Consider the following 23660-nt stretch of genomic DNA (forward strand, 5'->3'; position numbering starts at 1 on the left):
TACATGGATAGGTTATAATTTCCAAGTTAATATTGACAACAGTGAAATGCAAGTTGTAGATTACTTGCCACAATCTAATGATTCACCGACTTCATACAAAATTGTTTAGGAAAAAAATGTATGCACTCAAAAAGTAGCTCATGAGTGTAATTTATCCCATATTGTCCTAACATATTACTTAGTGATTGTGAAAATGGCCATGCAAATAAAAAACAGAGCAGGTTCAAGATTCAACAATATTTTGATCAATTTAGGTGCTTCTCACATCCAGCTAGCATATTTTAAGGCAATTGGGATGTATATCAAAGCTTTGGATATTGATGATGTACTGATACAATCATAAGTTTTAGCTCAAAGTTCACTCAATTCATTTATTGATGGTAACCATTTTAACTGGTGTAAGAGAATACATCCTATTTTATCTGGAGCACTGCAAAAGCTACAATTTGAGAAATTTCAAAAACATTTCAAAACAATAAAAATTTTGATTTAGATGAAATTGTGGAAGATTTAAAAAAAGAATAATTCACTTGATGTTCACGAGCCATTAAATTTAACTCCAATACTACAAAATATAATAAAAGATTATAAAGAATTCCTAGATTCAATGTTAACTGGACAACATGGGAAGACTACTCAATATTACATGAGTTATGAATGTACAATGATGAATCTCTATTTTCGGCTATCCAGAAGTATTCTAATTATTTGGTGATACTTTTTTTGAAATGGTTAACTTATTTTTCATATTCAATCAACTGAATTATGCTTTATAATTCAGTTTTGCATTATTGAATTATACTTTTCCAAAAAAGTAGATATCTAAATAACTGATGGTTTTTATTTTATTCATCACCCCTGGGACCATCTGTAGCACAAACTTTTCAAAAAATACCAGAAATGATTTTATGAAAAATTTGTTATCGATGCTACAGAAGTACATCTTTTGCTTGATAGATATCTGTTTCCATCAATCAAAGATATTAACTCTTTTAGGACCGAGCAAGTGATTTATCACCCAAACATGCAATGCAGGAAAGACGAAGCAGGCGATCTATCACCCACCAGAGTTTTTGTGAAAAAGACCGAGCGGGTGAGATCACCTGCTTTGTATATTTTTGTTTTCTTAGTTATTTAAGCTGATATTTGAATGAAATTTGATTATTATAACATTCTGTGTAATATTAATAATACTATTATGAAAATAGTTGGCAATCCTGATAAATGATGTAATAATAAATACGAAATCAATATAGTTAGTTCTTTGTTTTGAACACCATGTGCTGATGTCAGTCCAGAGAAAAGAAGAGAAAAAATGCAGATTAAACCTGTGCTATTAATTTTACAGCGTTTTTAGAAAAAGCTTGCAAAATACACTATTTAACCTCAGCCTTTTTCAGCAAGTAACCAGATTTCTCAACTACTCCAAAAATAAGGCGGTCCCTAAATTGGGCAAAAATTGTCTGGTCCTAAAAGGATTAAACAATCCAATCAGAAAGAATGTAATGTACCATACAGTGTTGTAGGGAAAAAATCAAAATTGACCAAGTGACTTCTATAAAGCTCTAAAATATCAATTTTTCAAATATGCACTTGTAGAATTTTTCTAATCTAATCTGACCCCACTCATAGGTGATAAAAAGTATATTTAACGGTCCACCAACAATGCTTTTCATTCTGTGCAGTTAATAAAAATGATGAAAGTGCAAGAGCTTGATTACAAATGTAATCACGAAGAAGAAGCAGACATCCAAATTATAAATAAACTTAAATTAGACTCTGATGTTCTAGTTAAAGCATTAGATATAGATAATGTGATTTATTTAACTTCAGGTATGAAAATTTGGTTAAAGAATATTAAACTAAAAAAAGGTGATTCAAGACGCATAAATTATACAGAGCTATCTGAAATACTAAGAGAAAATTTGCGTAAGGCTTTGCCTGCCTCTCACACTTTACTGGATGCAACACTACACTGTATTTTTTTTATAAAAATGGCAAAATCAGACCATTCGATATCTTGTCGAAAAATGAAGAATTTCAACAAATCTTTGCATCATTTAATTCATAAGATGACATTGAAAACAAAGAAAAAATTGATCACATTCAGGAGTACATCTCATTAACGTATAGCATAAAAAATTATGCTGCAAGATACCTGATATTTCAGAAGCATTTTGTATCGAACTCTTCTTCAGAAAAATGTTTAAAACAGGTCCAAAGGTTTGACAGTTACTCTAATTCCACCATGCGTCACAGAACTTACGCAAAAAGTACTTTGAACTATTTATGTCACTTCTACGTGGCAAAATGCAACAGAAAACGAGCACATTTTTCAATTAAACAGTTAAAGGTGGATTTGTGAGGATGAAGTATTACAGCCAGTTTGGTATGAAGGTGATCCTACTCCTTTAAATGTTGGGCTTCCAGAAGGTGAAGATGATTATGGTAATGATAGAGATGAACATGAAATATATGAAGACATATCTGAATAAATATTATTTGGTTTGTGTGTTAATATGTATTTTTCCACAATAAAAAATAATTCAAACTTACGAAAAACCTTGTACCTTTTTTCCATGTAATTTTTTTTTTTTTTTTAGTAAAAACAATGAAATAATATTACTACTATTGTTACTACAAATATTGATAAGAAAACAATTGTAGTAATCATAAATAATAGTACAAAATTATTCAAATATTTATGCGAAATACAATGGCAAAAACCTTGACATTTCAAGCGCAAGTGGCAAAATTTATCATAGTTGAAATAATAGTTAGCCACAGATCTGATGAGGCAACCATATTTTTTTTAAAACAGAAGGTCCAAGTTTCAATTTGAACTCAAGATGGAGTATGACTTCTGATGGGTTAAGTAAGTCATAAAAAAATTCTTTAAAAAATGTATAAACACAACTCTATTTAAACATATTAAACTTGAGTTCGACATTAGGTTAACTAACACACTAAAAAAATGGACCAGAAATGATGTCATTTTTCACAATTCACCACCACTCCCATTAGGCAACTTAATTTAATATAAATTTTACCATAGATTCTAAAAATATGTGCTACTAGTATGACATATAAATTAAGTATAATTTAAAATTATGTAAATTTGCAACCGCTGTTTAGACTACTGATGCTGGTCACATTGTGACATGAATGCTGCCAATGTGATATCATGAATGCTGCCAACTTAAGAAATAATAATTTCCTCTTCACAACTCTGATGTAGAGAGCGCAACAAAAACTTCAAAATATATAAAGTCAAACAATATGATTGGAATGAACCCATTTTAATATATTCTTTAGTAATACAAATAAGAATGTCCATTGCTTTATAAAATCATTTTATAGAATATATCAGGAATAAATAGGAGAGAATACAAGAAAAATCTATTAAATGTATATGCCTAATGTTGAAATTATTCACTGGTACACGGCAGCAGCAGATAAGAACTGAACCTCACATAAAGCTATTATCTCTTAGACACAAAGGTCAGTTGGATAATGCACAAGTATCAAATTATATTTATTAATATCAAGTACAAATTTAATGGTCCATTATTTGTTATTTATACCTAATATCATGTAGCTATTATATAAGTAAATGACCAGAAATAGCAACTCTAATTCAGAAACAAGTGAAAGAAGAGTGTAATTTATTTCTTTTAACTATTTTGTGTAACTTTTCAACTTGAAAACTTATTTCAGAAGAAATAACGCAAACGTATGGAAATGGAGTAACAATCCAAGAGAAAACAAAGAAGTTAAATACTAAGAAGACATATACAAAAGTAAGTTGAAAATTTTAAGAAACGTAAAGTAAAATGTATTAATATAAAGCAGGAATACTTATATACAAATCAGGTAGCTGGGATTATAGCAAATGAGTAAGAAAGGCAAGCTCCAGTGCAGAAAGGAGAACAAAATTGATGTCATCTATCTGTGATGCCTTTCAGTCTGTTAACAGAAGATCCAATAACAGATCTAAAGAAAGATTTGAGAGCATAGTAAAAATCTAAGAAAAAAAAATGTTAAGATTTGCTGATGATATTGTTCTTTATTCAGAAACTAAATTTGTATACAAATATGAATGAGACAAAATAATGAAATATAATTAAAAAAAGAATAATGATTATGTATAACATATTTGAGTGCTATAGAAGAATTTTGTTACTTAGGCAGTGAAATTAATGAAGCTAGTTGGCCAATATAGCAAGGAAAGCATTAATGGAAAAAGAAATTAGCAAGCCAGTATCAAGGATAGACTTAGTAATCAGAAAAACATGAAAATATTTATATGGAGTGTTTTATTATATGAAATTGAAACATCTACAATCATAAATCTAGAAAAGATATATATTATTAGATAAGAACACTGAAACTTACATAAGCTGATAATATTCAAAATATAAAAGTAACAAGAAAAATGGATATAAGAGAAATTTAAGGCAAATCTGAAAGAAAAAAAAAAATTGTTAACTTGGTTTGCAAAGGCAATGTAGACATTAAAAACTGCAAGGAATGACGAAGATTGGAATAGATTAAGAAGACAAAACAAGATCTAAGGATGTAGTACGAGGTATGATAAAAAAAAATGTGGAATTTTTAAATTTCCTGGGCTCTATAAGTCCAACTGTCACAATCTTTTTTTGTTGTGTAGGTATACGTGTCCCTAACTCATATTTACATTGGTAGCCAAGGATGCTAAGTTTATTGTTCGGTTTAAAAGAGGCTACACATGTTTTCATATGGTCGGCAATTTTTAACGTGTGGAAAAGATGGAACAAAGATTTTGCATTACATTTTGCTTTAAGAATGGAATAAAGTGCAGCACCGCATTGGAAATTTTGAATGTTGCTTTTAGCAACTCTTCTATGAATAAAACAAGTGTTTACAACTGGTAAAAAAGTTTCCAAGAGGGCCGCAAAGACATTGAAGATGACAAGCATCCTGGATGTCCCCACACATCAACAACCGATGACAATGTTGAATGGGAAAATGATTATTGACAATCATTACCAGAGAGGTTGTTGATGATGTTGGCATATCATTTGATTCATGCCAAACAATTTTTTCAGATGTTTAGGGCATGAAAAATGTGGTAGCAAAATTTGTTCCAAAATTGCTGAATTTCGATCAAAAGCAGTGACAAATGAACATTGCTCAGGAGTTGCTGAATGAAGTAAGTGATAATCAGAACTGCTCAAAAGGGTCATAACTGGTTATGAAACATGGATGTATGGGTATGATGTTGAAACTAAGGCCCAATTGTCCCACTGGAAGCTTCCTGAAGAGCCAAGACCAAAATAAAGCTTGTCAATGATTGAATGTGAAGGTTCTGATCACTGTGTTCATCGATTTTAACAGCTTAGTTTATCATGAATTCTTGCTACCAGATTGTACAGTCAATAAGTAGGTTTTACCTGGAATTTCTACACTTTTTGCTTGAAACAATCAGAAGAAACTCCCAGTTTGTGGTGAAACAATTCATGGCAATTGCACCATAATAATGTAGCTGCTCATACTTCATTGCTTGTTTGTGAATTTTTGGCCAAAAACAACACCGTTATGATGCCTCATGACTCTGTATTCACCGGACATGGCCCTTTGTGATTTATTCCTATTCCCCAAACTGAAAAAAAACCGTAAAAGAATGATGTTTTGCCAACATTAAAGAGATAAAGACAGAATCACTGAAGAAGCTAAACACCATACTGAAAATTGCATTCCAGAAATGCTTCGAAGACAGGAAAAAGCACTGACACATATTCAATATTAAAAGTCATCAATGTCACAAACGCATATCTGAAAAGGAGTATTTTGATGTTGACAAAATCAATATTGGTGAAATTATAAAGATTTTTAAAGACTAAAATTCTGCGTATTTCTTTTTTATCAAATCTTGTATATAGTTTGATATACAAAGGAAAATAAATTAAAAAAAGATAATAATAACTGTAAACTTGGAATTAACTTTTTAAAGTTGAAAAATATTTAACTGTCCTACCTTGAGTGGTGTAATATCCAAGGTTTTAACTTGAGCATTCACCCACGCTTCATCTTCAGAGTCCATATCATAATTTGGGATGTCTTGCTCCATAGCATAAGCTGAAAAATAATTTTTGCTTGATAAGTTTTTTAATTTAAAAAGTAAAAAATATCAAAAAGTCATAGAAATTCTATAAAAAATTTTCAATCAGCACCTAAGTTTAAATCGTTTTAAAATTACAGCATGATTATAGCAGATCCATCTGTGGAATGTAAAGTTTTGGGTTAGGGGGAAAGAGTCTCTTCCATGTACGAAGATTAGAAGGCCTAACCTCACATGATAAGCATCTGAAACAGCGGAAAGGTTGGGCTTTTTATAGGCAGTGAATAGTAAACAAAGTTCCTGGTAAGTCTAGGCAGAGCTCCCATCAAGCTCATAATGCAAAAAAATGCTGTAATCTAAAGGGGTTCCCACATCCTTAACAGATCCAATCAATATTTGGCCCACGCAAGAAACCGCTTAAAGGAAAGGATCAAGGATACTGGAAAAGGATGGGTAGTAATAAAGGGATGACCTACCCAAAAAAGGATCATGAAACAAGATAAATAATTCCCATCTAAAGGATTACCTCAAACCTATACCTATCAGTTGTTATCCATCCTACCCAAAATCCTTGATGAGAGTGGGGTATCTATACCAGGACAGGAGCACAGAACAATGAGTTCATGTAAACATGCTAAGTATATATAAATACTATATAGTGTTAATTGTACAAATTAATATTGCAGAAATAGAAAGAAAAATTTTATTCTACAGTTGAAAGAAGTGATATCCTGTTGTTTACTTTGTAACTTATGGTGATGAAGTTACTGATGATGATATGATTTCGGATGAATGTAGAGTAATGATTAGGAATCTGAAATAGAAGTATTGATGTAGATTCTTTACACACAGAATTCCAAAATATTAATGAACTATTTTAAAATTTATCAAAAGGTGTATTTTTCATTTCTTACATACACATCCAGTACTATTTTACCAGTTACATATTTTAATGTATTTTGTGTTGAATTTAAAAAAGTATTTCAAAATTTAAATGAGTGAGAACCAATAATTTTAATAACATTAGTACTTTTTAACAAAGCTCTGAAATGCTAAAAAAAACGCTACAACCATCATTAGGGTTCTCACTAAAATATTAATTTCCAAGCACAGAGGATGTATGAAGACAACTGTATATTATTGGAATCTACATTAAAACTATACCGTATATATTTTATTACTGTCAAGTCTTTTAAAACAAATTAGTAAGTTTTAAACCACAAAAAGATATTAAACAATAATACAACTTAAAAATAATAATTCTTTTAAAAAACTTACGCTGCATATGTATGAGCTGCCTTGGCACTTTGTAATTGGCAGGGTACATACGGTTAAATGCTTCAAGATCGACATCGTCCAAACATGTCACTTCAGGTATTGGAATGATCAAGCCTGTTACAATAGCTCTTTGCAAGTGGTGTTCCTGAAAAAAATAAATAAATAACTCAGAAAAAACCAGCAGTAACATTAGCAGATGCCAGTGTAAGAACAACAGTACCAATAACTGAAGTTAATTGCAAAAATGACTTAAACACCATGAAGTTAGACAACCAGTTAAATAAAATGTATTAAATTTGATTCAGTTTGTCGTTTAAGAAAGTTTAAATAATTTGATTCATTTTGAGGAAATGCTATAAATTAATATAATTAAAAATTTGTGCAAATGTGTTGCAATGGAATGAAGTGACGAGCACACTTTGGGTACTGGCCCGAGTATGAACAATTTTCATTTAACATTTTATCTAGATAATTTTTCTTGTTAAAATATACATCTAACTGCATTAAAAATGTAAACAAATTAAGAAAAATTAAATAATTTCTTTTTTGAAAGGATTAGAAGACCCAGGCCTTTACCTGATAAATACTTTGGCCATTAGGATTTTTGTGTCTCACAAGACTGGAAATTTGAGCCCTCACGTCAGTCAGTCTATAAATATAATAATAATAATAATAAAAAAAAAAAAAAAAAAAAAAAAAAAAAAACCACTGTCTTATCAAATTCCAGAAATCATCAGCATGAAGAGTTTAGCAGAGTCAGACCTGTATCTGTACAGCCACTAATGGTGAAGGAGGATTGGAGGTTAAGAACAAGGTGGTAAGAAAGGATAATCTACCTATAGTGTAGTTTATTCTTTGTCCATGGCCAAAATTAATACTTCAGTAAAATTGGATGATTATTTTCCCTTTTTTCATCACTAATATCCAGCTTAGTAAGCCTATCATGCAACTTAGCTTTAGATATAGTGAACCATTATGTTTCTGGTGGTACATTAAAAACAGTCCTAGACAAAACTGCCAAAATAACTTACGTGTAATTGGAATAACATCTACTTGAACCATTTACTATGCTTAAGTAAACACACACACTTATTACATTTTGTTGCAAAAATTAAAATTCATTCTGATTTTTGTTTTATTTTCAGTAAACTAAATTTTCTTTAAATATAACATATTTGTTATTTATAGTGATTTTATTATACATTTTATTTAATAATGATTTTTATTTGATAATTAAATTTATAATTGAAAACAAAAAAAAAAATTGAAAATAAATTCTCTATGAAGGAAAAATTACCACAGTAATGAAAATCTCTTATTGTTAATTATCCACTAAGGTGATGTACACATATATAAATTGATATATTTATTTTGTTGCGAATAAAAAACTGAAACATAATTATGTAAATCAAAATAATATTACTTTACTTCATGTATAATATTAAGTTCTATGCTTCAATAATTGGAGTAATTGCTAAACTATTTATGAGGTTTGTTACAACCTTCGTACTATTATTTATCTGTTTATTATATTTTACTTGGAGCATATTTACTAATATTAAATATTCTAATATATAAATATCACAAAAATTAATATTTTTGTTAATGAAAAAGAGTTTTTATTAAAAAAACAAAACAAAAAACAACAATAACTGAATTCTGCAATTTTAACTTCATGTCAATAGTAAATAAATTATACCTTAATTTTTGAAAACCTTCATTTTATCATTTAAAAAAATAAATAACAAATGCTATAAAGCCAGTAATTATAAATGGCTCCAATAAAAACAATAAACCAGTAGTCATATGCACAGTAATTTTCTATTATTCTTATAACAGATAATAACTAACACAATAAAAGCTTGATAAGCTCAATAAATTATACTGTACAACATACATTACCATACTATATGCTCCATAAAAATAGAAATAAAACTTTAAAAAAATTGATTTTAATAATATTTATTAAACAAAAAAAAAAAAAAAAACTGTGATAAATGTACAATCAGTGGGAAATGGAGGAATAATCCGTACCTTATATTTGACAGATATCTCAAATTTTAATTCAAGTTGCCTTTGTTGTTTTGAGAAACCCTGCAAAAAATTGGGTATCTAATCCTACTGGAAAACTCAAATGATAAGGATGCTTGAGTTGGAAGGATACTTTACAGAGGAAATTCCTGATAGCATTCGTGCGAGTTCAGTCCTATGCAACAGAATAAGCTTAGTGACCATTGCCTAGCGTTAACATGTCTAAAGGAGAGTTAAGCGATGGGTTAATCTCTTATCCAGAGTAACATAATTCAGAGAACAATGAAATGCTTTCAAAACATGGCAGGAATAAAGGAAAAACACTAAATGATAAAAATGACAGATTTTTTCAGCACAGATGATTGAAAAAAAAATGCCAAGGAGTGATGGAGGAGATGAGGAATTATAGGTTGAGGTTGAAAATGATGTAGAAGTTGATTGGAATAGGTGGTGAGGCTTGGGAGAAGGAGAGGAATAACAATTGAGGGGAAAAAAGGAGGATAGCACATAAAGCCTGGAGACAGTTTACAGAGAACCTGAGATTTTTGACATAGTGTCAAAGTACATGGTAAGGGAACAGAGAATAAAAATATGTAAACTTATGTAACTTCCTCAGAACACACACAGAGCTCCAAAATTCAACTCTGTTCCTTAAAATTTAAATTGAAATTTATGTTTATCCGAACAAATCTTACTAATTTTACTACTACAAAAACATAATAAAAAGAATTATAAAACTATAGTAAAACTAATTTTATTTAAAAGATCAATCGCTTTTTCACAATCATATCATTTCATACAGTTTAACATCTTTTCATAATTAGAAAATTACAGAACTTTTTTTTAATGACATCATTATAATTAAATAATTTATTATTATTATTATTATTATAATCCAATAAAATAATTATAATTATAATTTTAAATAATCTATTATACAAACTTTAGCTGTTATTTTTGGAACACTACATATTAATTGTATTAATTATAATTTGATTTATTCTTTTCTTTATGTGGACACTGCAATACCACAATGTTTTCAACTCACATTTAACAAAACCTATAAATATTATTATTATTAACAAGTTAAAATTTATTAATCATTAATTAAAATATAATATATCAATCTAGGATTATAAATCGATCTTACATGACAAATAAAAATTTTATTTGTTGAAATGATTTTGGTAGTCTGTAATGAATAATAATGATTAAGGCATCTTATAGTATGTAGTAGTAATATGGCTGCAACTTATTTTATACGATTATCTTTATCCTTTTTTTCTGTTTAGCCTCTGGAACCACCTTAAAGTATTACTTCAGAGGATGAATGAGGATGATATGTATGAATATAAATAAAGTGTAGTCTTGTACATTCACAGGTCAACCATTCCTGAAATGTGTGGTTAATTGATACCTTAACACCGGTATCCATGATCTAGTATTCAAACCTTTGTAAAAGTAACTGCCTTTACTAGGATTTGAACCTTATCACTCTCAACTTCGAAATCATCTGATGTGCGATGACGATTTCACCACTACACCAACCTGATGGATAAGACTATCTTTCCAACTAAATAGTAAATATATAAAACAGACAATGTGCTACTACTTCATTTGGGTAAACTGAACTCTTTCTTCACATTATAACAAATGCACAATGTTCAAAATGTATAAGGAGTTTTTGGTTAAACTGGCCAAAAAATAACTTTAAACTTTAATGTTGCATACAGCGTCCATCATTCACAGCTTAAGAAATATACTTAGGGTGGTTAGAGGGATTAAAATCTCCACCAAGCAGTGGTCATATTAAATTTTACGGAATCAAAATTTTATATGTTAATACCTACTATTTTTGTATACACTGATTGTAAGAATATACTTCTATTAGTTAAATATGAGTACAGTTGGGTACAAATGATGAAAACTTGAGATATTCCAAACAAAATGGAATAAATGAAAAACAACCATCTATGTAGGATCAACAACTTGACTCATCAGTAGATGATAGAAGAGACAGAAAAGTTTATGTTTCCATAAATGATTTTCAGTGGCTACAAAATTCTATATTTTCCAATGATCAAATACTAGTTTAATGTCAATATTAAAAAAAAAAGACTGATATTAAGATTTGAGAGGATAAAATACTATGTATACAAATCTTTTGTAGAAAACGCATCCTAATTTATGGAATCAATAGTACTCTGACATGAAACTACATGTACATTAACATTACATAATTACAAAAATGCATTTATTATATTTAAATCCAATCCTTCAAGACAATTTAACATAATTCTCATTAAAATCTTAGTTTTTAGTAAAACAAAGAAAAATCATGGAGGAAGAGGATCAACAGACTATATAAATGTGTAAATTTTTAAGTTTACTTGTATAGTATTAAAACTTCCTATCTTTCTATTATGTTTTTTCAACATCTCTAAGTACAAATAAAAGAAAAACCTACAGATTAAGAAAAAAGCTAAGAAAATAGCTAAAAGCTATGAAACTATGACAGATGGTAGAAACTGTTATGATTTCAGTATTTTTTTTTTATATTAGCAGTACAATATGCATATTTGTAATACTAATTTTTGAGATGTAATATAAAACTAGGAGTGTAAGAAGATTTCCTTACAGCAACAGTTTAACACAAGGCTTTTATTATAAAAAAAAGAAGGAAAAAGAATCTCTATTGCATAATTTTGTGTACATGTGTGAATCATAGTAAAAAATTACTGATAAAATTCAGTATTGCAGATGAATGGTTCTAGGTTTAATACAGTCTACGCATTTTACAAATATATAGTAACAAAAAAAACAAATCAGAATTATTAAAATTATGATATCATAATACAAAAAAAAACTCAAGGTTATATAAAAAACAAGTATGGCTCAATAACGATTAGTAATATGAAATACAGATTGTGATTTGTGTAAATAAACATGTTCAGAAAAAATTCTCAGTAACACTATAATGCACTTTAATTATGCAACAGCATAATCCATTATGTTCAGCAGTGATATTTTTCATAATTGATTAGCTAAATATGAAACACTAAACAATAACAGTTTGTAATTGTAATTTTCAATGTCACTTAATAAGATTGCTGTAAATAAACAAAAATGTTCTCCATGCTATTATTTCTGAATATTTACATATAAAAGATATATTAATAGAATAAATAAACAAAATATAAAAATTGACTGCCCTGGCAACTACTGAAAGATGCAAGAAATAAATAAAACCAGAGTAGCAACTGACCAATTTCTAATGTTATTCAGATTCATCAAAGGAAAATGAAATAAATGTTAAGGAAAGGGGAGGGATAATTCACCCACTGTTTCTGATCAGGGTAGTTTACACTCTTTCCCACGGCTATAGATAAGCATAATAAACTGGTTATGTGAATCTGAACTTTGTATAATAGTAGTTTAGAAGATGACTCATCATCAAATTAGATCTGTTCTTGAACAGATTGTGATCTACTACTGTCTTCAATACTAGGTTTATTTTTTCCTGAGCCTCCTTCACATCCTTAAAAATCTACTTTCTTTTATCAGTGAATGTATTTAAATTCCTTCCTCTTTATCCTCTACTTTTCCCATATTATATACTCTTCAACAAATGTTTTCTGCATGTTGTTATCTTTTTGTAATGGTAGTTTGAAAAAATTCTTAATAATTTAAGAAAACTATGCAAAAATAAAATTATTAATTTTCTTTACTGCAACATCCATTGAAAGCGATATAATAGCTTTATTTCTTAAACACTGCATGTTTTCCTCTTGATCAGAAATTATCACCTGGAGGTACATGTATTGTAGATTAAGAAAAAATATGGCATCCTTAAGATAAATTTTTAAGATTTTTTAATAGATTACCTACATTCTAAGGAAAAAAATGGTTATCGCTTTCTATTTAACCAATAATTTCCAATATGCTAGCAAAAATATATTTGGAAATTACTAAACGTTAAGTATGTGATACAAATAATGGCTATTCTAAACAGTTGTTGGAATAAAAATAACTAAAAGAAAAATCAAGAGCTGTTTAAAGTTAACTTTTTGAATTAGATAAGTATTTTGATTATGAAACATGTATCATAAGGGGTTCTAAATAAATTATTTACAATTATCCATACAACTGAACCTTACTTCAATAAACAGTATGTATAAAAAATTATACTATTATATATCGGATACAATTCTGGTTTATGACAAGAAAGTAAAGTATTTTGATGTCCTGAGGCAGTTTTTCTGTATAGGTTAATTGTTCCCTCCCACCACACTCTAACACTTTTTTGCTCCTTTCTTTTCTGATTGGTATATACAGCACCAGCTACCACAATAAGTTCATCTATGGCATCATAATATACTAGGTGGAGTAGCAGCTGCTTCTTTAGTAGAGCTTAATGGAATGCCAACTCCATTGGCATTAAAACAAATCTACTTCCTCTTCTTTGTACTAAAGATTCAACTAGTGGCTTTGGTTTAAAGTAAAGGCGATCTTACCTAAAACTGAATGTATGAAATTTTATTACATTTTGTCTTGTTTACTGACAAGTGCATTGCAAGAAGCTTCATGACTTTAAGGTATTACTGGATTTTTGTTGGTTTGTATATAAAAAGTACTCTAAAATTGATTTTACATTATAATTTTATATCAGAAATCCTTATAATAATTATCTACTATGTTTAGAGCATCTGTGGATGATGAAAAGCGATCTTATGAAAAGTCCTGTGTATTTTTGGTTCCACATAGAACAGATTGATATCGACCTAGGAAGCTGAAGTTCTACATAAATGGAGATGATCCTTCTCTTAATTGAGATTGTCATCCTTAGAGCCAAATAAATGAACACTTAATTAAACATTATTGTGGAAGAGAGTTGAATAGATCTTTTTATTAACACAAACAGATCCATTAACTGGAATCTAAAATTTGGCTTAAATGTTTAAAAAATAAGAGATAGACTTGTATTTCTGCTAAAAAAATATAACTATAAACATATGAATGTCACTCATTAAGAGCAGAAGCAAACTTATACAGGTAACTTGAGTTCAATAACGTTGTTTTAATACGAAAAAAGCGAAAAATTTTCTTTTTCTTTAATGTTTTGATATAATTATGCAAAATATTTTCTTAATTTTAATAAAATTTTAATTTTTTTCAATTATTTTTATAGTTTTCTAAATGTTTAGCTTTAGAAAAAACATAGTAGCTCCTTTTTCCAATACAATTACAGTCTTAGTTTTAAACAAACAGGACTTAATATGTGACTAACAATTTGTATTAAATATTGTCAGAAAATAAATGAAGAGAAAATTTTATGCTTTCATTAAAAATCTTTTTTGGTAAATAAGGACATAAAGCTTGCACCAATTATATCCAAGTTTTGAATTGTTATTAACTAGTATGAATTCTTAAATCAGAGTGATAAAAATAATGGACATATTTTGATAGTAGGCACCACTTCCATATAATTTAATAAATTGAATCTTAATGCGCGTAATCTGCTGTATGACAGAAAGTCATCCGTGTTTAATATCTACAGAGACTAAAACACCATAAGTGTAAACACTTGATAAATCAGATTAATTTCAATGGGGCAAGAAATATGGGTACTTACGCATTAACGCCACCGCAGCTACAGCTTTATTTAAAAACAAAGTGGTCAATCTGATTTCAGTGGAAAATGAACAGTCTCTTTATTAATTTTAATAAATGATTATTTATATTTATTTATTTTATAAATATAATTTAACCAAACTTAACCTACGCTCACTTTGCTCGCTAACCTTGACTAATTAACACCGTAATTTTTTGAGTATTTATTTAATAAATTCAGTAATTATTGCAATTATTTATTATTTAAATAATCAAAACACTCCTGTTAATTAGTCAAGGTTAGCGAGCGAAGCGAGCGTAATTTAAGTTTGGTTAAATTATATTTATAAAATAAATAAATACAAATAACCATTTATTAAAATTAATAAAGAGACTGTTCATTTTCCACCGAAATCCGATTGACTACTTTGTTTTTAAATAAAGCTGTAGCTGTGGTGGCATTAATACGTAAGTACCAAAATATGATACTATAATCAAAATTTATTTTTTAAGGTATAAACTGCAACAAGCATGCCAAAAGAATGAAATTACCTTTCGAAATGAAACTATAATCAACATTATTATTTAACTTTTGTTACTATTTGGGAATAATTTCATTAATAATAGCTTAAATTGTTGGCATTAAATTCTTTCTTCACATGCATCAATATCTGGGATGCTACACCTAACAAAATTGCCTTAGAGTTGTACTTTACCATCTTATTCGGAACTGCAGAAAATTAATTAACATTTTACTGTACAATTAATCCTAATAGTGAAACTCAACAGTTTCACTATAATACTACAATTTCGAAATAATTTTTATAACTGATAAAAAGTTTAACTTATTTTAGCCACCACAGCATGATCAGATGGCAGACTGTACAGTTATTTTTATTTAAATAGATAAGTGAAATACAATTAACACCCAATGAAAACATAAGAAATTATACAAATCCAATTAAGAATAATAATAAAATTACAAATTAAGAGTCATTTAACATTTGTCAATTGCCAATTAAAGTTATTGCTGCAAGTCGTAACAAAATCTATAAATTTACAACAATAGTTTTAAATACAGAATAATTAATTATGTACTGTAGTTATGACTGCATTACTGTACTGTCTAACAGTTTAACTAACAAATAAATTCATACAGTACCAGCAGATTCACAACACAAATAATTTTTTTCTATTTTTACTACAGAGATGGCTTTAGAAGCAGGTATAATGGGACTCTGAGAAGACAGGATTCTAAAAGTAATTCAAAGTGCTTATAATCATTTAGATTAACTTACAGAATGGATTAATTTTGATTCTAATTAAAATGTTAGCTATGTCTCCTTACCTTAACTTAAATGTTTATCAAAGGATTTCCTTAATGAGCGTGGATTCCCTTGCTTAGAATGTATGAAAATTATAAATCTGAGGAAATGTTTTTCATAATTTACTAGCAATTATGTACTACTATCAAAAGATCTCGAGGAACAAACATATATTCTTTAAATGTACTACAAAATTTCTTTCCCTCCTTTAAATAATTGATTTTTATTTATTTCTTTTTTAATTTACACATACAGGATTCATTTCAGCAAAATTTTGATAAATAAAAATAAAATTTGAAATTAATGTACTAATAACAATTTTTTTCATTTTGAATAAGAATTTCTACACACCTTTTAGCATAACTGTACTATTAACCGATTAAAATGAAGTTCATTTTAAGTCAACTTTTTGACGTTTCATTCATTTGTGATGCAGCTAAGGAGGAACATGTGTTCTGATTTTGATAAAATTTTCAAATGAGATTCTTTGCTGTTAAATGGAATATGCAGAAAATCTGTAATGATTTTTCACAAAGAAATTCAGTTTCATAATGGCAAAAGCAGTTTTGTTATCTAGTTTAATAGGGGTGGATATTAAACTAATAGGAAACTTTTGATTGAGAAAGAAGACATATACAATAGACAGTACGGTAGACAATACATATACGCTCAAATAAATGCTATTAAAACCTTTTAAATTGTTACTCATTTTATTTATTTAATATTTCTATATATTTAATTTACTATTATTTCATGTATTTATTGTTTTTAATTATAAATACAGATTTTAAATCTCAACTATTTTATACTTTAAATGCTGTTCTGATCAAGGTTTTACCACAATTTCCCTTAATTCATCCAGCCAAATTCTGTGGCAGTTCCTTTTTTACCCGTCGTTTCGAATCTACCCGTTCTTATTTGATCTAGCGGTAAAATATTTATTTCGTTGTTAATTTTGTAGGGATCTTGCTTAAAATCGTTATATAAACATTTCTCGTTAATTTACGCAAAAAATTGCGTAATTTAAAAAAAAAAATTGGTGAAATATTGCGTAAATCGGTTGAGAAAATATGGTACACGTATTAAGTGGCTGCTTAACTGTCTGGTGCGAAGCTTCGTATATAGAAAAATAAAATCTATCTAGAAAACTTTCGATTTGTTCTCTATACCACTGTTTCTCAACCGACGGTCTGCAGAAAACGTTTACTGGTCCGTGAATTTCTTTATTTTTATTGCAAAGTTTTACCCTTCAAATGCATTATTACTAATTTTTTTTAACGGCAATAATAATGCACACAACTGAGAAACCCGAGCACTTGCTTATCGTACAACTGCGAATTTGTATTAAGCAACGTTGTCTGTCAGTCTATGAAATCGGTGTTTTGTTATACTGTTTACTGATTTGTAAACGGTTAAATTTCTTCTGTGGTAGATAGCATTACGAAAATTTTAAACTTGTTTGTTAGACATAAAAAAAATAAGTAAGTGTGTACTCTGTTTATTTAATAATTGGTATTAATTTTTTATATATTTCAGACGCTTAAAAATAAGCAATGAAAAGAAAAAATTAAATGTATTAAGGATTTTTTTAAAAACCGAAAAACTAGTAGCAGTAGAGGTTCGAATATTAGTTATTTTCGAAAAGACTCGCCTCCACCAAAACGATACTTTCTTGTTTGTCATTATAACCCGGATTATTTAAAATACGGTTTTATTTCATCGTCAGAATCGGAAGATTTTCCGAGCCATCAATACATCAATGCAGAGACATTTTATCAAATGAATCTACGAAGCCCGCAAAATATTTATGTTATTTACAAACAAAACATTCGAATCTACATAATAAGCCGCTCGAATTTTTTGAAGGTAAAAGTGCTGTATTTAAAAATTAAGTTATTTTTGAAGAAAATTCTTCTTGTCGACAAATCTTTTGTAAAAGCATCATGTTTAATTGCTTTACGACTAAGTGCAAAAAGGCTTATTCTATTGCCGAAGACTTAATAAAACCGTGCTTAACAGACGTGTGTTCTGAAATCCTAGGTACGGCTGCTACCCACCGGGTTGGTCTAGATGTGAACGCGTCTTTCCAAATCAGCTGATTTGAAAGTCGAGAGTTCCAGCGTTCAAATCCTCAGGCCAGTTATTTTTACACGGATTTGAATGCTAGATCGTGGATACCGGTGTTCTTTGGTGGTTGGGTTTCAATTAACCACACATCTCAGGAACGGTCGAACTGAGAATGTACAAGACTACACTTCATTTACACTCATACATATCATCCTCATTCATCCTCTGAAGAATTATCTAAACGGTAGTTACCGGAGGCTAAACAGGAAAAAGAAAGAAGGTACGGCTGCTACAGATAAAATGAAAATCTTACCGCTTTTTAATGATACTATTCAGCGCAGAATCAATGAATTAGTAACCGATGTTGAATACCAATTAATCCAAAAAGTTAGCAAATCATTTTTCGCTATTCAACTCGACGAATCTACTGTTACCGATAAAGCAATACTGTTCTGTTATGTTCGTTATATTGATTACGAAATTAATGACATAACCGAATTTTGTTTGTCTTGAGCTTTTTAATCGTACAACTAGTTCAGAAATATTTATATTGATAATATTATTTCAGTATTATATGTTGAAAGGAACTCACTTAATTGGAAAAATTGTATCGGGTTATGTACTGATGGGGCTGCAAATATGACTTGAAAACTTTCGGGAGTTGCAAAAAAAATTAAAGAAGTAGTAGACGAAAAAATGATTTTTACTCTTTGTGTTATACATCGAGAGCATTTAGCTGCTAAAAAAAAATTGTCTCCTGATTTGAACACTGTTCTTATTCAATCGATAAAAATAATAAACTATATCAACAGCAATGCACTGAATTCCAGACTATTTTCAAAACTATGGAATGAAATGGGATCTGATCGTGAATATTTATTAATTCACGCTTAAATAAGATGGTTGTCATGGGAAAGAGTATTAACAAGACTTTAAGAATTAAGAAAACAACTAGAAACATTTCTTGAAACAAAAGTTTCAGAACTAAGATATGTTTCCTCGATCGCAATCGGATTGTAAAACCGGCTTACTTATCGGATATCTTTTCATTAATAAACGACTTAAATTTAACGTTGAAAGGAAATAATGCTACCGCTTTTGACTTGTGGAATAAAATAGAGGCGTTCAAAAAAAAGTTACAGTTATGGTGCAAATGTGTAAAGGAAAACAACTACGATATGTTTCATTCATTTTCAGAATATGTTAATGAAGCCGATCTAAATATTAACAATTTAAAAACTATTGTTGTCGAACATGTAACAGCATTTAGTTCTGCATTTGATCAATACTATCCGAAAGAGGAAGATATACGGAAGGAAATATGTGGATTTTTAATCCGTTTGTTGAACAAGAAAACAGTGTTACCGATTTGGAGCAAGAAAAATTAATACAATTAGGTTGCGATGCTACATTACAGGTGTCATTTAAGTCGCTAACTTAAACTCAATTTTGAGTTAAAATTCGTAGTGAATATCCAGAATTTCATTTTTAAAAAAGCCGTAGGAGTATTACTGCCATTTCCAACAACTTGTTTATGTGAATCAACATTTTTGGCAATTTGCCGGACCTTTTTTGTTATCATTTTATTTGTTAATTATTTTTTCGTACACTATTCTCAATATCCGCTAATGATGATTTATTAATAATCAGAATACCAAGCTTTTTTTACGTAATTTTCGTACGTTGTATGAGCATTTTCTGTTTTCTGATTTTTATAATTTAGTCAATAGGGGTTTTTTTGCTAAAAAATTAAGAGAGTTTGAGGAAGTACATGGGGTTGCAGATTAGGATAAGTATAACTTCTTTATACGTGACTGGACAAAATTTTCGCTAACTGGAAAAATGAAGGCCGTTCAAAGGTGGTGAAAATAGGTTTTTAAATTTTGTCGGCTAAGATAAAACTTCCTAGGCGAAAACGTTCTGATTAAGGTTTGGGCATTTGCAGTACCTATAATTTTACCCCTTAAACGTTGAATTTAGTTAATTAGTTACTGCAAAAAAGCTGAAAACCCGTTAAAAATGGCTGATTTTTGCGAAACCAATATTTAATGCAAAAATATTTTTACTATTTTAATTCTTTTAAAAGATAGCTATTGTAATTCCGAATTCAATGAATTGCTATACAAGAAAATTGGTTTATTCGTTGCTGAAATATTGTAATTTGTGTATGAAAAGACTCTTCAGGCAACTGTAATTATTTTCGCTTAAAAGAACATTTTCGTGTTCATTTCAAGCGCAATCTATTCTTCAAAGCTTGTACTTTCAAACGGTGAAAAGTTTTAGACCAAAAATTAATGTAAAACTTGTTTAAACTTCTTCGAAAAAATGAGAGAAAAATAGAGCGTGCTCGCGCGGTAGTCGTGGAGGGAGAAGCGGTTCGCGGCAGTCGCGCGCGAATAAAGCTGAATTCGTAAATTCAAATCGGCGGAGTGCGAAAAAGATCGCTCTATCTCCGCGAATTTTGGACGGAGAGAGACCATTTTTTTTAAAAACTGGAATAGTTCGAAAAAATAATAACCATCGCGCTATCAGTTTTTACATATTATTTCAGACATAGTCGGCTTTTATGTACTTCACCACACTCTTCTAACTCTTAAAATAATAAAAATAGTAAAAAGGTTATTTTGGCAATAAATATTGGCTTTGCAAAAAACGGCCATTTTTAACGGTTTTTCGTCTTTTTTGCAGTAACTAATTAAAGAAATTCAACATTTAAGGGCTTAAATTATAGGTACTGCAAATGTTATTTAAAACTTTCTCTCCTAGAAAGTTTACCTTGACCTACAAAATCACCACTTTTAAACGGCCACCATTTTGTCCAGTCGCATATAAACAAGTTAACTTACCCTAATATATTACCCCATGTACTTCCCTGAACTCTACTAATTTTCTTCAAAAATCGAGCTTTTCTCCCACTGACAGTACTATTATTCTATTTCTTCGCTGTTATACATTGACATTTTAAAATAAGTTTAATATATATCTTCTTATATAAAATGTATAACAAAATTTGTTATCCGCACAAGCGCATGCGATTACAACGGTGGCCCTACTTACTGGGGAGGGGGCATTTTAGCTAAAAACTTACATGACAATTACACATTCGGTTACCGAATGGAGAACGCCGGCCCATTAGACGGACTAAACAGGTACAGTCTAGTACCGACGCAACTAGAGTACCACTCTTAACTAGAAACTAAATTTTCCCCCTATTTTATCAAACATTTTTATTTACAAACTTTTTTGTATTAACAATCGAAAGTACAAAATCACATCGATCGTTTATCGGCGTAAAACTCTGTTATTTCAAACGTATTTTAATACAAAATTAAATAATAAATATGATTCACCATTATGTAATTTATAAACAATCTTTAATACTATTTTCTATTCCGAATAACTTTTATGACTTCAGTTATTGCAATGTAAATAATATACTGTTTAACAAAAAACTAATGTTACTAAATATAGAATAAATAATCGAGCGATAACTTTCAAAGGTTAAAAAAAATGTTTTATATTAAAACGGACCGTTATCACTTATCCTTCGGAATTCATTCAAACGAAAGCTATTCTTATTATAAAAGTCACACGATAAAGATTTATATTAATTAATTATTGTATCGCACATATTAGTAACGTGTGTATACAGTAATAAATTACCTCATTTTTATAGTATATTTTTAATATTAGTCGGAATCTACTAAGTTTGTCAATCCGAAGGAGCTTGCGGGCGTTTAGTAACAAATACGCGTGCTCAAACGAGGGCTTTTAGAAATTCAAACGACCTGTACACAGTTTAAAATGCATCGGACCAGTGTCTATCGGGAGATCGTTGTTGCAATGCCGCGCTCGCTTACCATTGGCTCTTTATAACTTACTTTTGAATTGGCGATCGCTTGATATTCATTCATTTATTTATTTACAGCGATGTAAAAAATAATATCTACTTTGTTATTCTAATTTACTGATTACGTTCAAATAAAGAGTGCAAATCTAGACGTAAATATGTTCGCGAACGTCAGTAATAATATACCTTGATGCATTATTTCAGAGCTATGAAAAGAATAGAGCAGATCAGACGATAACGACACAAAATATTTTATTTTTACTCGACACATAAGGCATTGATAATAGTTTCATTGTGATGAAAATCGTTTCTTTCTGATCCGTCATCGCATTCTTTCTGTATTCTTATTACCGATATAGATAAAAATCAGTTTTTAAAAAGGTAGAAGCCCTCGCTCGAAATTTCAAACGGTAAAATACATCGAGTTTTAAAAGATATATTTTAGTATTCATCAGTCTTACCGATCGCTTACATTATGAAGAAAGAAATCCTTCGGTCAGAAATGTTAATACAAATATTACGTCGTTCTAGTATAGGTAATAAAGAAAACACGTCACAAGAATTTAAGGTCGAACATGAAAAATGTTTTAAGAGATAACGACAGCAGATATTTTATTTAATACACCTGAATCTTAAACAAACCGATATTTATAAACAATACAAGCACTTACCTAAGTTAGAGGAAAAAACGTTTATCATATTATATATATATGATAAACTTTTTATATATAATAAAGTTATACCAAATGCTCTTCATTTAAACGATTTTATCCGTATCTCAAACCGTTTGTCACCCGATCTGAAGAAATGAGATTTCATTTTGTGCGCAGTAAAAGACCCAATATTTTATCTAATAAAAGATAATTCGATAAACCTAATATTTGTGCAACCATTACCGATTTCAATTGCTGTCATTATTTTAATTTCCAAAGATAAAATTTTCAAACGTACATAATTTTTACTTTATAGAAGATGTAGTCGGGTACACGTTCACGAAATTTCATTAAAATAACTCGATTCGTTCTTAAGATATAGATTGTTATTAAAAAAAGAATAAACGACAGACACACGGAAAAAAAAGGACGATGGATAGTGCGTTTATACGTAAAATCTTTTTTGTTTATTTTGATGTTAGGAATCGCACTCTAAGTCGGACCAATACCTTCCCGGACACTCTGTATAGCTACTGCTAGGGAGAGAAAAAGATACGGGTACCGTGATGCCCCCTTGACCAACGAGGTCAAAGATTAAGCCAAAGCTGGGATTCAGCCAAATATTTGTGCCGAATTTCAACTCTTTTGTTCAACGGTTTTTCGAGATACGAGGCAAAAACCGTTTAGAAATAATGTTGAATATCCCCCCGCCCTTAAACTCGATGATTTAAAAGTTTAGAATTTTA

General features: G+C 29.4%; 1 protein-coding gene across 1 annotated transcript in view; it reads right to left on the bottom strand.

Moving 5' to 3' along the window:
* E(Pc) (Enhancer of Polycomb) overlaps positions 1-23660 on the bottom strand; it is a 126849-nt gene that overhangs the window by 47744 nt on the left and 55445 nt on the right. Inside the window, exons 2-3 of the mRNA XM_075363337.1 lie at positions 7379-7523; positions 6017-6117 (exon numbers count right to left, since the gene is read on the bottom strand). Of these exons, the coding sequence (XP_075219452.1) occupies positions 6017-6117; positions 7379-7523 (246 nt within the window). The remainder of the gene's footprint in view (positions 1-6016; positions 6118-7378; positions 7524-23660) is intronic.

The sequence above is a fragment of the Lycorma delicatula genome, chromosome 4, assembly GCF_047948215.1.
Source record: "Lycorma delicatula isolate Av1 chromosome 4, ASM4794821v1, whole genome shotgun sequence".
Classification (NCBI taxonomy): Eukaryota; Metazoa; Arthropoda; class Insecta; order Hemiptera; family Fulgoridae; genus Lycorma; species Lycorma delicatula.